The 14,076-nt window shown below is 37.7% G+C and overlaps 1 protein-coding gene across 2 annotated transcripts in view; it reads left to right on the forward strand.

The window, feature by feature from the left end:
- LAMB1 (laminin, beta 1) overlaps nucleotides 1-13,038 on the forward strand; it is a 91,694-nt gene extending 78,656 nt beyond the window's left edge. For both annotated transcript variants that reach the window (XM_011986362.1, XM_011986361.1), the window contains 9 exons: nucleotides 26-210; nucleotides 1,652-1,893; nucleotides 4,879-5,082; nucleotides 5,764-5,908; nucleotides 7,627-7,834; nucleotides 8,038-8,179; nucleotides 10,503-10,679; nucleotides 12,462-12,621; nucleotides 12,749-13,038. In XM_011986362.1, the coding sequence (XP_011841752.1) occupies nucleotides 26-210; nucleotides 1,652-1,893; nucleotides 4,879-5,082; nucleotides 5,764-5,908; nucleotides 7,627-7,834; nucleotides 8,038-8,179; nucleotides 10,503-10,679; nucleotides 12,462-12,621; nucleotides 12,749-12,885 (1,600 nt within the window). In that variant the 3' untranslated portion in view covers nucleotides 12,886-13,038. The remainder of the gene's footprint in view (nucleotides 1-25; nucleotides 211-1,651; nucleotides 1,894-4,878; nucleotides 5,083-5,763; nucleotides 5,909-7,626; nucleotides 7,835-8,037; nucleotides 8,180-10,502; nucleotides 10,680-12,461; nucleotides 12,622-12,748) is intronic.
- The last annotated feature ends 1,038 nt before the right edge of the window (nucleotides 13,039-14,076 follow it).

The following is a 14,076-nucleotide window of genomic DNA, read 5'->3' on the forward strand; positions in this document are numbered from 1 at the left end:
TGTAAGCTTAACTTTCTCTTTACAGGAAACTGATTAAAGATGTTACAGAAATGATGGCTCAAGTAGAAGTGAAATTATCTGACACAACTTCCCAAAGCAACAGCACAGCCAAAGAACTGGATTCTCTACAGACAGAAGCGGAAAGCCTAGACAACACTGTGAAAGAACTTGCTGAACAACTGGAATTTATCAAAAACTCAGATATTCGGGGTGAGCATTTTTTGGTGCAAATACTCAGTCCCAGACAATGAATTTAACAATATGTCTAACCTTTTAATATAGCAATTTTGGAAAAAAAAATTGTTTTCTAATAAATTTTAAAACTTTGCTCATCCAGTTTCTGGCACAAATGAGGATCAAAGTCCCCATTTTACAAATGTGGGACTTGGGCACAGAGAATCTAAGGGACACAGCAAAGGTCTCACAGAGTGAATGGCAATAGTTGTATCAGAATGGTATCCATTTCCTGATTTTTTTTTTCCCTCCAGTTAGTAGTTTAATCCCCTGGCCTTTTCTTGGAAGGGGGTTCTTTTAATACTTAAGGTATTAATACTTCTGCAAATCCTTTCACATTCAAGAATGCTGCTTGGTCAGAAAAAATTTTTTGCAAATCATTATATCTTAGACCATATAGGATCCTCAGCAAAAAGTGAAAGAATGTAGAAATATGTTACATCATACTATCCAACTACCCATACTGTTTTATGCATGATTGCTTTTGGACTAAAGCTAAAACACATCATGCTGTTATATATAATACCGTCATCCCTTGGGATCCATGAGGATTGGTTCCAGGACCCACTGCGGAAATCAAAATCCACAGATGGCCAAGTCCGTTATATAAAATGGCATAGTATTTGCATATAACCCATGCATATCCTCCTATATACTTTTCTTTCTTTTTCTCTCTCTCTCTCTTTCTTTCTTTCGTTAAGAAATGGGCTCTTGCTATGCTGCTCAGGCTGATCTTGAACTCCTGGACTCAAGTGATCCTCCCGTCTCAGACTTCTGAATAGCTGAGATTATAGAGGTGAACCACCATACCCAGCTTTACTTTTTTTTTTTCCCTCCAGTATACTTTAAAATAATCTCTAGATTACTTACAATACCTAATAGAATGTAAATGCTATGTAAATAGTTGTTATACGTTATTGTTTAGGAAATAATGGCAAGAAAAAGTCTGTACACATTCAGTACAGGTACAACCATTTTTTCCAAATGCTTTCTATCCACAGTTGGTTGAATCCACATTATGTGGAATCTACAAATATGGAGGGCTACTATATTAGTCATTAGAGTGGATCTGAATAAAAGATTGAGAAAAGTCATCTGGTCATATAATCTTCAGGCTGCCTGACACCAGCTATTTATAAAGAACTGGATGTTTGCTTGTGAATGGAAACAAGATTGCATGATTTTCTTAATTTTTCATTTTTCACCCAGATGTTTGCCATACTCCAGAGCTGGAGTAGGTGCTAATGGGACAACACATATTCATTGCTCCTGAAAACTGTATTTCATAAATATTTTTTCTTGAATTTTAAAACCTTACAATAAATGTAGGACCTGAAGACATCAAATATAGACACTGCTTGGGGAGGAAGCCTAGTATGATGAGGTTAACTGTGGGCAATTTCATTTCCTACCGTAGGTGCCTTGGATAGCATTACCAAGTATTTCCAGATGTCTCTCGAGGCAGAGGAGAGGGTGAATGCCTCCACCACAGAACCCAACAGTACTGTGGAACAGTCAGCCCTCATGAGAGACAGAGTAGAAGATGTGATGATGGAGCGAGAATCCCAGTTCAAGGAAAAACAAGAGGAGCAGGCTCGCCTCCTTGATGAACTGGCAGGCAAGCTGCAAAGCCTAGACCTTTCAGCCGCTGCCGAAATGGTAAGGTTTGGGGGTGTGGCCTTACTGCTATGGTGCTGAGAAAAAAAAACACTATCCTTTGTCTTTATTATAATAGTTTGCAAATGAATCAGCAGGAGTGAAACTCCTAGGCTGAGGTCTCTGGATCCTGGAATGGGCTATCTGTAACCAAGAAAGATTAAAAACAGCAGCATATGGGTTTCCAGCCCTCCCCTCTTCTGTTTCTCTGGTCCTCAACTAAAGAATGAATCGTGACTGGTCTCCCATTCTGTTTTAGCTACTCAGTGACATCGCACTGAAACTTGATCCTTTTTACACTGTGAACATTTAATTTTTTTTTTTTTCCTAAGTAGAGATAGGGTCTCACGACATTGCTCAGGTTAGTCTTGAACTCCTGGTCTCCAGCAATCCTTCTCCCACCTCAGCCTCCCAAAGTGCTGGGATTACAGGCTAACACCCCTGCCCACCCCCACCCCCCCCTTTTTTTTAAAGAGATGGATTCTCGCTATGTTGCCCAGGCTGACCTCAAACTCCTAGGCTGAAGCAATCCTCCCACCTCACCCTCCTGAGAAGCTGTGATGACAGGCATGTGTCACCATACCCAGCTTGGACACTCCTTTTTTAGTTTGTTCTGATTTGAAATATAAAACCCATCTCAGTGTAGGAAATCAGAATCATTCTAGAAGGGGCTTCCGTTAAAAATTAAAGGGAGCAAAAGAATTTTTTCAAGGGTATTAGCTATTATGTTCCTTTGTTCCAGTAACTTTACCTGGTGAAGATTAACCCTGAAACCAGCCTAGAAAGTAGATTCATTTCCCAGAAAGTTTTAAAAAGTAACTCTGGAGCCAAATGAAATTGAGTTGTGAGTTTAATGAAAATCAGGCAGAAGGCCCCAAAAAAGCCTAACTGAGCCTGTTTCTTCCTCTTCCTTCCTGTTTTTTCAAGGAAGGATACCTATCTGAGATAATTTGGAGGGTATTTTTTATAGACAAAGGTTTGTGTTCTCTTAGCCCAGAGACACAGAGAAAGTTAAAGATGGAAGGTACATAGGCACAGAAGAGTTCAAACTTCATTACAGCTTTGTCTTAGTGATGGTTCCTCCCTCCTCTCATCCTCACTTTCTCTGAAATAGACAATATTAGTCACAATATAAGACAGTGTTTATTGATGCCTGCTAGGTTTCATACTCATTATCTTCTGAAACTTTATAGCAAACAGGGAGCAAATAATCTGTCATTTATTAAATGGAAAAATAAAAGATGAAGAAAAAAGAAAAATGAAGGCCTAGAGCAATGTGTAAATTGCAGCTAACAGGAGACAAAGTTATTAAGCATAAAATGCCAATTCTCTCAATCTTTCCTTGCAGCATTGATTCCTTTAAAAACAAAAAATCAGTCATCACAAACAAGTTCTCTGTGACCTACAAGAAGCAGCTAAGCATGCTAAAGGATTTTTGTCTTGAACTGGAGGCATCTCCGTGGGCAACAGGGAGGTGCATGGGCGGTGGGTGGGGTTCGGGGTTCCTCTGGCCTTTCAAATGCGTGCCCTTCCCTATGCTTGCTTTTCCACCTGGTAAACTACCTAGGGATTAGCAGCTTCTTCAGGTCTCTTACTGTGTTTTTGTCTTTGTTAATGATCCTGTGAGAATTCTTTCCGTAAGTTCTTTACTGCCATTTCCTTGTGTCGAGAGACTTTTGTCCTTTTGTTTTTCAGGTACTTCTAGTTCTGTATCTTTGTGGATATTTAGCTAGAGCCATGCTGGTTTTCCACCCCCATCCCCCATGTCTGCCCCATCTGTTGAAACAAAACAGATCTTCTATGTGTGCTGTCAGATGGTTTTTAAAAAGAAACACTTCTGTTCTTAAGACTCATGTTCTATAGCATGCAGAATACACTTTATATTCTGAAGCTTTTTGTGTTTTTGTAAGCCAGATAAATGATTTATTTTAGTTGTAATTTGAGATATAATGGGATTATAATTATCTCAAAATTATTAGGCTAAAGAGTTGATTGTATTTATTTAAAAACTGCTTTTTTGTACTTTTTTAAAACAATATTTTCCTTGTCTTGTTTGGGAATATTCTGTTAACTGCTTTTCACTACAGTAAATCTTTGGCTTCTTTTCAGTATGAGTATTTCCACAAAACAGCTCTAAATGCAATTTTCTTCCTGCTCAGCCTTTTCTATCATATATCACACTTGTATTATAATTTATCACTTTGCATTTGTATGCCATGACCAAGTGGTGATCTTTGAGAGGTTCTGGTAGGTAAGAAAGGAGGACTCTATGCATGTGTGATGGCTGTGGGGGGTGGTAATTTGGAAACGCTTCATCTACCTTTGTTCCTTTGTACTGTTTTCTTTAACATGTGGAATGTTTTCCCACTTCCCCTGCTCAAATCCCACCAGCCAACAAATCCTTCTTCAGCTACAACTACAGCATTCCTATGCAGTCTCTCCTTTGTCTACTTTCTTTCAATAATGACTGCATCTGACCTATTCTTGGCTATTTTATGTGGAATGATCCAGTCCTAACAAGATGGGAAGTTACTAAAAGGCTAGGTAATAGGTCTTTTATGTCACCATATTTACCGGAGGAGTTAACATGATGCTGGTGCTGGCCCCAAAGATGGTTTAAAATGGCTTTTTCTTTTAATCTAACTGGTTAGAAAAAAAGGAAAGCATTCCTTGGCCCTTGCATTGGCAGAATTCAACTTGATATAGCAGATGTCTGCATCCTGGGCAGAGCTCATATAGTATTTTAACTCATTTGGGCAGAAGATACTGATGAGTTGTAAACTTCTATTGTTTCCTTGGAAACAAGCAGGTTAGTTTATTCCTAAACTCTTTGCTCCCCTCTCCATTCTGTCTCCCAAACACTGTTTTCAAGCACCCTTACTGAGGACCACCTACACATTCTCTGGGGCCACCCAGGCCCTGCACAGCTGTTTTGCTGCAGCAGATTCACTATCTGAAATATTGTGCCTGATCCTTGGCTTGTTGCAGACCTGTGGAACACCCCCAGGGGCCTCCTGTTCCGAGACTGAATGTGGCGGGCCAAACTGCAGAACTGATGAAGGAGAGAAGAAGTGTGGGGGGCCTGGCTGTGGTGGTCTGGTTACTGTTGCACACAACGCCTGGCAGAAAGCCATGGACTTGGACCAAGATGTCCTGAGTGCCCTGTCTGAAGTGGAACAGCTCTCCAAGATGGTAATTTAGTGGATGTCCTCAGTTTTTGTCATGTATGTTTGCTTTCAGCTGTGGACTAGAGGATCTGAAAGGGAGAAATCAATTCTAAATGCTAACTGAAATGAAAAGGGCATATCATAATCAAATATGAAAGTTCATGTTTCTGTGAGGTCAGAGAAAGAGATGGGGAGATTTTCTTTACAGATAAAGAATTTGCTTTTTCCTTACTCAGAGGAGAATAACACATGCTTTAGTGCAAGATGTTTAAATCTTATACTGGATAATTTGAGATAGCCATCTTACCTATCTGACTCCAGGGTTATAAATACATCCAGCTGTACGACAAAAATTCTATACTAAGCAACTGAGCATTTATTCTTCTAAAGTGACACACACTTAAGTATTTATGTGGGTACCTGAGAACAAGACTCAGGACTATTTTATAGGCCAGGAGTTAAAAACAACTTGAAAAAATTTAAATGCTAGTTGTATTTATATAAGAACACTGTTTAGGAATCTCTATACTGAATACTTGCAGTCTGTAACAACACAATACTTTGTTGAATGGGAGAAAGTTGTTTCCCAGACACATGATTCCAAGTAACATAGTTTTTCAACATCATTTCTGGGCCATTTCCAATATTCTGGTCTCCTTCAGAAAGAATGAAAGTCTTCCATGGGTAATTTATTCTTCACATTTAGGTCTCTGAAGCAAAACTGAGGGCAGATGAGGCAAAACAGAGTGCTGAAGACATTCTGTTGAAGACAAATGCTACCAAAGAAAAAATGGACAAGAGCAATGAGGATCTGAGAAATCTAATCAAGCAAATCAGAAACTTTTTGACCCGTAAGAAATTTTTTCATTTTACTTTTAGACATTTGTTTCTGTGTGATTCTGTTTACATTTTAGATAAAATCAATTTCTGTCAGTGTACTGACATTTCCAAATAAGAAAAATGTCCATGTATTAAATGTTTCCACTTCTTAAACTTATATATGTGTATCAAATAACTTTCTCCAATGTTATGCAGATACAGACACACCTGATGGGATACTCAGCCAATTAAAAGTCAAATATTTACAGTGAAAATTGAATTTGGAATTTGTTAGAGATTATGTATAGTAATCTCTAACCTTAAAGAAGTAGAGTTTGTTATTTTGGCATTGCCCCCAAAGCTTTGTAATTCTATTATTTACAGGATATTATACCTATAGTTAGTTAAGAGTGTTGCTAGTTACAGTTCAAGCGTTACCAGTAAAGATGGTTTTGGCTACAAATTACAGAAAACTCAAGTGAAAGGGACTTAATCAAAAAGGATGTTTATTATCTCCCATCTTAATAAGATATCCAGTAGCAAGATAGCTTCTTGGGTCTGTGACCCACATACTTTTCATCTTTCTACTCTACCATCTTAAGCATATCGGCTTTGCCGCTAGCTCCTCATGGTTACAAGGTAGCTGCCAAAGTTCCAGACATCATATAAAGATAAACAATAATAGTGGAAGAAGAGACCACCTATTCCTTGTATCTTTCTAAAAAGGAGGAAGTCTTCCCTAGAAGCCTTTATGCAGTCATCCTTATAAACCTCACTGGCCAGAAATAAGTCACATGCCAATGCATAAATGTCACTGGAAAATGGAAATGTGATTACAGTAATTGGCAAACTAATAAAGACTTAATGCTGGGTTGATAATTTTACCTTAGAGGCAGGTGCCTGAAGAAAATCAGTATTCTGTTAGCAAGAAAAAAGACATGGCTAATAAGAAGTCAACAGTATTTGCTAAGGATATTTTGGTAATATTCCATGGAAGCCATCATTCCAGTACATATTTTATTTGAATAAATCCTCTAGGGTCCATTTTTATGTTCAGTAGTTTAAAACATAAAGCTCGAAAGTAAATGAGGATCTGACATATTTGAAGCTTAACTTCATAAACTTTTTTTTTTTCACCATTTTCCACATTTCACATTTGAGACTCCTTGGCTTCATTGACAACCCACTATCCCAGTTCTCTTCCGTCTATAATTTTCTCCCTTTCTATAATTTCCTGAATCTAGATAATTTGTAAGAAATATCGAATCTCTATATCTGCATTCACAAGTTTCTGAGCTATTTGTCCACCCTCAATTAAAAGATATCATTGCCTTTAAGTCCCAGCTTTAAGCTCTGGCCCTCTATGGTTTTCCACAATCTTCAGATTCACTCTGCTAGACTTTCCCGTAACATGCTCTGCCCTTCCTGTCTCCCCACCTAGAACTGTCCTTTCTTCTTTCAAATTCTATTACCCCTTAAAATCTAATCAGCTCCTCATCTTCCACAAAGGTTTCCCTCACTACCCAGCCTAAAACAAATTCTAGTAGTACTCAATTGTCTGCAGTTACTTTTTTGTGTGTGTAGGTCTCATCTTCCCCCAAAACCCCAGACAGATTATAAACTCTTAAACAGAAAGTTAGTGTCTCTTGGTAACCCCACCGTGCTAGTCCATAGATGACCAGTAAGTGGTTGAATGAATGAACCATCTATTCTTTTCACCTCTTTTTGGGGACATCTTCGCTTTTCACAGAGGATAGTGCTGATTTGGACAGCATTGAAGCAGTTGCTAATGAAGTACTGAAAATGGAAATGCCTAGCACCCCACAGCAATTACAGAACTTGACAGAAGATATACGGGAACGAGTTGAAAGCCTTTCTCAAGTAGAGGTTATTCTACAGCAGAGTGCTGCTGACATTGCCAGAGCTGAGATGTTGTTAGAAGAAGCTAAAAAAGCAAGGTATCTAAAGACATGGCATCTAAGGGGCTTATTTTGTGTATCTAAGATGGAGTAAAAAGTATCTCTTTAACCAGTGAAACTTCTAAGAAGGACCTATGCGAGTCTCTCTGGGTCATTTCAGGAAGGCTATTCTTTAAAGAAAAGAACACTGAGAGGACTTTTTTCAAGTTCAACAACAATATACTGTCTCATTATTTTACCAGCAAAAGTGCAACAGATGTTAAAGTCACTGCAGATATGGTAAAGGAAGCTCTGGAAGAAGCAGAAAAGGCCCAGGTCGCAGCAGAGAAGGCAATTAAACAAGCAGATGAAGACATTCAAGGAACCCAGAACCTGCTAACTTCGGTAAGCATACACAATCATTACATGTATGGGAAAACAGCTACATATACACTTTTACCAGAAAAGTACATTTGTTATCTATGAACAAAAATTCTTACAACTCAACATTAAAGGATTCCTTTAATTGTAATAAATCTGAACTACTCCGTTAGCATGGATGCTAAAAATAAGTGGAGATAGGTTTTCATTTGAGCTGAGATCACACCACTACACTCCAGTCTGGGCAACAGAGACTCTGTCTCAAAAAAATAAAAACACTCCTATTCATTGAGGAAACAGCATGTACTCTGTTCAGTAGTATGAAGTATAATAGTTTTAGAAAACTGTCCTGATGTTATAAAGTAGCTTATATGGTTAAGGCCAATGTCTCAAGATTTTGGTGATCAAACATTTTACTATATAGCAGTTTTAGAAACTACTGGAGAACAGTCAGTCTGCTTTCAATACCCAATTCTAGAGGAACCTAATAGAGTGCTTACAGCTAAACAATCTGTATCTATTCTATTCAGAATGCATGGAAAACTTAATTTTTTTTATAAGGAATACTTTTTCATAGGGATCTAGCACTTTGCTCTAAAAATCCTCTATCTCTTAAAAGAAGTAATGCAAACATAATTCCATTAAATTCTTTTGTTTCTCAAAAAGTTAATTTTTTCCTTCCAACTTTACGAGTTTTTAAAAAATGAAGAAAATTAATGAGTTATCTAATCCGTATACATGTTCTCAGAATATACTTTGAAATTAAATGCTCCCATACCCAGCACTGTCAGCCTTCTCAGGCCAATCCTCCATGTGTTTAAAACCTGGGAAGATGAATTTTCAACATGCTTTTCTTACCATTAGTTGGTAAAAACCTGTCTTCCCCTATTGTATTGCTGTCAGTTAAATAAAGGTCAATAATTCTGCCCATTTTCCTCCTTAGATTTTGAGTATCAATAAGGCTTTTTCTTCAGGCTATTGGTTCAAGTTTAGAAAAATTATGTTTTCCCACCAGACTTATAAATATTTTGATGTTTTCGATCTCTAGGTTTTTCCATTTTCTCAGTTTGCCGTTAATATTTTAGTGAGTATTATGTCAGTGACTACAGAAATTATTGTTTTGAAAGCCAGGTGCAGTGGTGTGTGCCTGTAGTCCCAGCCACTTGGGAGGCAGAGGTGAGAGGATCACTTAAGGCCATGAGTTTGAGACTATAGTGCACTATGATCATGCCTGTAAACAAACAGTCACTGCACTCCAGCCTGGGAAGTAGAGCAAGACCTTGTTTCTTGAAAAAAAAACTGCTCTGAAAAGCAAATTAGAAAATATTGAATTATAGGTGAGATACGTGGCTTGATGATGCAAGTTAATAACTGGGGTTCTGTTTTTCAGGGGCCCTGGAGGGCAGGAAGTGTTTCAGGTTTGTAACAATAAGAAACAGAGAACCTCTAACTGAACTATGTTCATGAAAGCTTATCAGAAGCAATTCACTCAAAGAATGTTATTCTAATTAAAGGGTCCTTAGGTTTGAAATATTTACAAATTTTAGCTTATGTCTATACTGATCCCATTAACTTCATTATGACAGTATTGTTATTCAGTTAATTCTATGTAATTAGACCCGTCCTTGAAGATCATTTTAAAGAAAAATTGAGTGCTCAGTGAAATTGATTCTTTTGTCGTGGGCTCACCTGCTTACTTTGGCTAGCTTTTAAAAGTCAATGTTTATTGATTCTACTTTGAAAGGAGATCAGATGTGGATCCTCACCAGTTGCCCAAAATTTTTTTTTCCCTAAATAACTGAGTATGTAGAGTTTACAGCTGTAATGTCCCCAGACCATACATCGTCTCACAATTCTACAGAAATTCAAAGAACATCCCTAGTCTCCATTTCTTCAGTAATTAGCTGAAATCTCCACTACTAGAGTTTAAGATTTATTTTCCCACTCACATTAAGTTGGAAATTTATATATGGAAACCCCTCTTCGCACAGCTGCTTATTTGTGAATGTTCTTTAGCCAAAGTCTGCAGTTGTCCTTAAAATGCTTTCTCAACACATCATGCTCCTTGGGGGGGGTGGGTTTCTTTTTTGTTTTTTACTGTCAGAAAAAACTTTACATCCATCTCAGATCATCAGAAGTACCAGAAGAATGAAGTGAATATATGAAATGTAGCAAAGACTAAAGTTAGACACTTCATGTAACTTTTCCTGAAATATTCTTTTTAGTAATTACTTCTTTTGGTCTAGAGCAAAATGGCACAGCAGACTTAAATCTTCCTCCAAACTTGTACTCATAGTAATTCAATTTCTTAAACTAATGGCTTGCTGGAAAACTGACATACTTTTAGATTGAGTCTGAAACTGCAGCTTCTGAGGAAACCTTGTTCAACGCGTCCCAGCGCATCAGCGAGTTAGAGAGGAATGTGGAGGAACTTAAGCGGAAAGCTGCCCAAAACTCTGGGGAGGCAGAATATATTGAAAAAGTAGTATATACTGTGAAGCAAAGCGCAGAAGATGTTAAGAAGGTACGTAAATCTTTGTAATTTCAGGGCTATGCTGTTAAAGGAGCCACCAGTCTCCTCCTTGCCTGCCTTAGAGTAAGGGACATGGACCTAACAGAAACAGAATTCATCAGAAACATCAAATGACCTGTTTTGCAACAGCAGTCTTTAGAAGTGTGGATGGAAAAGAATGGGAATGAATATGGAAGTATCTAATAAGTATGACTTATGCCCTCAAATCCAAACTTGGACAAGAGTTTAGAAGAATGCAATTAACTTAGGGGTAGAAGTCTTAAAACAGGATTTAAAAAAAAAAAAAAAAAGCCAACTATACTGACAAAAACCAGGCATATTGAACTTGTATTTCTCTGCTGTAGTCAATTAAATTCTTCACGGCATAGAGTAATTACCAGGCCATTTGAGAAGACTTTAAAAGCAGGTTGGAACAGAGAACAGGTAGTAGGAAACCAAATCTTCTCTCTTTGAGACACATTTTGAATTAACCTCTCACCTCTCATTGGAAGGCACTGTATTTTGCAGAGAAAAACACACACAACCCAAATGTTTAATCAGAAGCCATGTAATAACTGAAACACATGTTTAGTTTCTAAATAATGCTTTAAAAACTTGGTGGTGGCGGGGTGGGGCTTAAAACCATTAAATGACTAGTCCCCAACTTTTTTGGCACCAAGGACCAGTTTCCTGGAAGACAATTTTTCCACAGACTGTGGGGTGGGGATGGTTTCAGGATGAAACTGTTCCAGCTCAGATCAGGCATTAGATTTCATAAGGAGCGCGCAACCCAGATCCCTTGCATGTACAGTTCCCAATAGGGTTCGTACTCCTATGAGAATCTGATGTCACCACTGATAACAAAAGCTGGAGCTCAGGCAATAACACTTGCCTGCCCACCCAGTTCCTAACTGGTCCGTAGGCCTGGGGGCTGGGGACGCCTGCATTTACGGACCTAATTTCAGTATATAACTCTCTACTATTCAAAAATTTTCCTGGAAGTTACTATAGCTTTTCAGGCATTACATAAGAGTAACCTCACTACCTCTCTCTAGGTTGGGGAAGAGAACAAAACAATGAGAAAAGTTCATTGCCACAGTATCAGACAGCTGTCTTTTCTATTGTGGTTTGTGTGGTTTCCTGCAGTAGAGGGCACAAATTTCTCAAGCACTCTGCTTCAGGACATTTTGCTTAATGACATTTTATCACAATAGAAAGAAACAAAACCTCTTGAAATGAAATTTCCATAAATGGTTATTTGAACAGTTTCTAAAAAGAATAATTTGCATTCCAACCCCACACCCCATTTCTCTTCTCACTCACTCACTTCTTGCATATGCTACAATCTCACCTTTCCTTCCTATATCTTTTGTTTAATTTTTTTCCTCTGATTTCCTTATAAGCAAGTCTTCACAAACCCTAATTTAGTCAAGATCCAAAGGGCCTCCATTTCAATATGGGCTTCTCTAATATCTAATTTACTTTTGAAAAATCTGCACTTCTCTATGTAATTCACAATACAATTATGCTACAATTTTCTATAGAAAAGTAATAATCAAGAAAATGAGGACTTAGCCCTAAGGACCTGCTGCAACTCCAGAATTTTTTGAAATGTTCTTTAAAATCATGTCTACTTTGCGTTCAATTCCACTGTTTGAAGATAAAATTTTAAATTACTTACCAGTGAATAACTTAATGAAGCCTGAATATCCAGAATCCATGCCATGATTATACTATTGCTCTTAAACTGACACTAACATTACCACTTCTTTCTGTCTAAATGTGGAACTACAGACTTTAGATGGTGAACTTGATGAAAAATATAAAAAAGTAGAAAATTTAATTGCCAAAAAAACTGAGGAGTCAGCTGATGCCAGAAGGAAAGCTGAAATGCTACAAAATGAAGCAAAAACTCTTTTAGCTCAAGCAAACAGCAAGCTGCAACTGCTCAAAGGTGGGTCTTGTTTTTAATTATTTTAAATTTAAGTCATCGATAGTTTATTTCAAAGTGAAAAATCTATTCACTTTGTCTTGAGATCATCATAGTATAAATTGCTCAGACTTTATATATATATCCCCAGATTTAGAAAGAAAATATGAAGACAATCAAAAATACTTAGAAGATAAAGCTCAAGAATTAGTAAGACTGGAAGGAGAAGTCCGTTCACTCCTTAAGGATATAAGCCAGAAAGTTGCTGTTTATAGCACGTGCTTGTAACAAAGGAGAATATAAAACGGCTGAGGTGACCAAGGTAAAACAGCTACATTTTAAAAACTGACTTAATGATCTTCAAAATAAAACTCATCACCTATTTAATTTTTTAATCACATTTTGTATGGAGTTAAATAAAGTACAGTGCTTTTGTATATATATTTTGGTGTACTTGTTACTTTTACTGATTGTTGATGAATCCCTTTAGCAAAGAATGTTTTTTTTCATGGTAAACTTGGATTTATAAACAAGTTTACTGCCTCCATGAAGACCCTAATTTATGTTGTCTATGAACAAGCTATTATATTTATCTGACAGGTAAACATCCTCCAAAACTCCACACCCTTGACTCCCCTCCCCCCAATCACCTTCCCAGTGGGATTCCCAGGTTGAGGTTAAGGAGGACAAATATCTATGCTACCATCACTGTTTCAATGGTTGCTGAGTTGCTCCAACCATCAAAACTCCTCTAAGTATTCCTTGCTCGAGGAATGAGAAAATCAGCAGGATGAACTAGGGCTTATAATCATTACTGCCTAGAAAAGGACCAGGGTTACTGAGGGGCAGGTTTCAATTAAATCAGGCCAGAATTTATGGATACTGCTCTTGCCAATTGAGCAATGCTACTACAGAGCACAGAATGATGCCCTAATTTCCCAGCTTTTGTATTGTATTTTGTGTGATTTTGCAACTAATCTAAGGAAGTAATTGCCAGGCCCATGTCAACTTTATTGCCTAACTAGCTGTATAAAAGGCCAGCCCCTATGTGTTTTTTTCACACACTCTTAGAGCAAGACTATTTTGTGGACTGCTTAACAACCACCCACACATCCAACACAGCTGCATCTGAAGCTGGGCCTGGACAAAAGTTATGTAAACAGCTGTAAGTCAGTACCTTTCCTCTGGCCCAAAGCAATTAATTTGTCACTTTTATGGTACTGGTACCAAAACAGATATACAGACCACTGGAACAGAACAGAGGTCTCAGAAATAATACCACACATCTACAACCATCTGATCTTTGACAAACCTGACACAAGCAATGGGGAAAGGATTCCCTATTTAATAAACGGTGTTGGGAAAACTGGCTAGCCATATGCAGAAAGCTGAAACTGGATCCCTTCCTTATACCTTATACAAAATTAACTCGAGATGGATTAAAGACTTAAACCTAAGACCTAAAACCATGAAAACCCT

The sequence above is a fragment of the Mandrillus leucophaeus genome, unplaced genomic scaffold (genome assembly GCF_000951045.1).
Source record: "Mandrillus leucophaeus isolate KB7577 unplaced genomic scaffold, Mleu.le_1.0 Scaffold298, whole genome shotgun sequence".
In the NCBI taxonomy this organism is placed as follows: Eukaryota; Metazoa; Chordata; class Mammalia; order Primates; family Cercopithecidae; genus Mandrillus; species Mandrillus leucophaeus.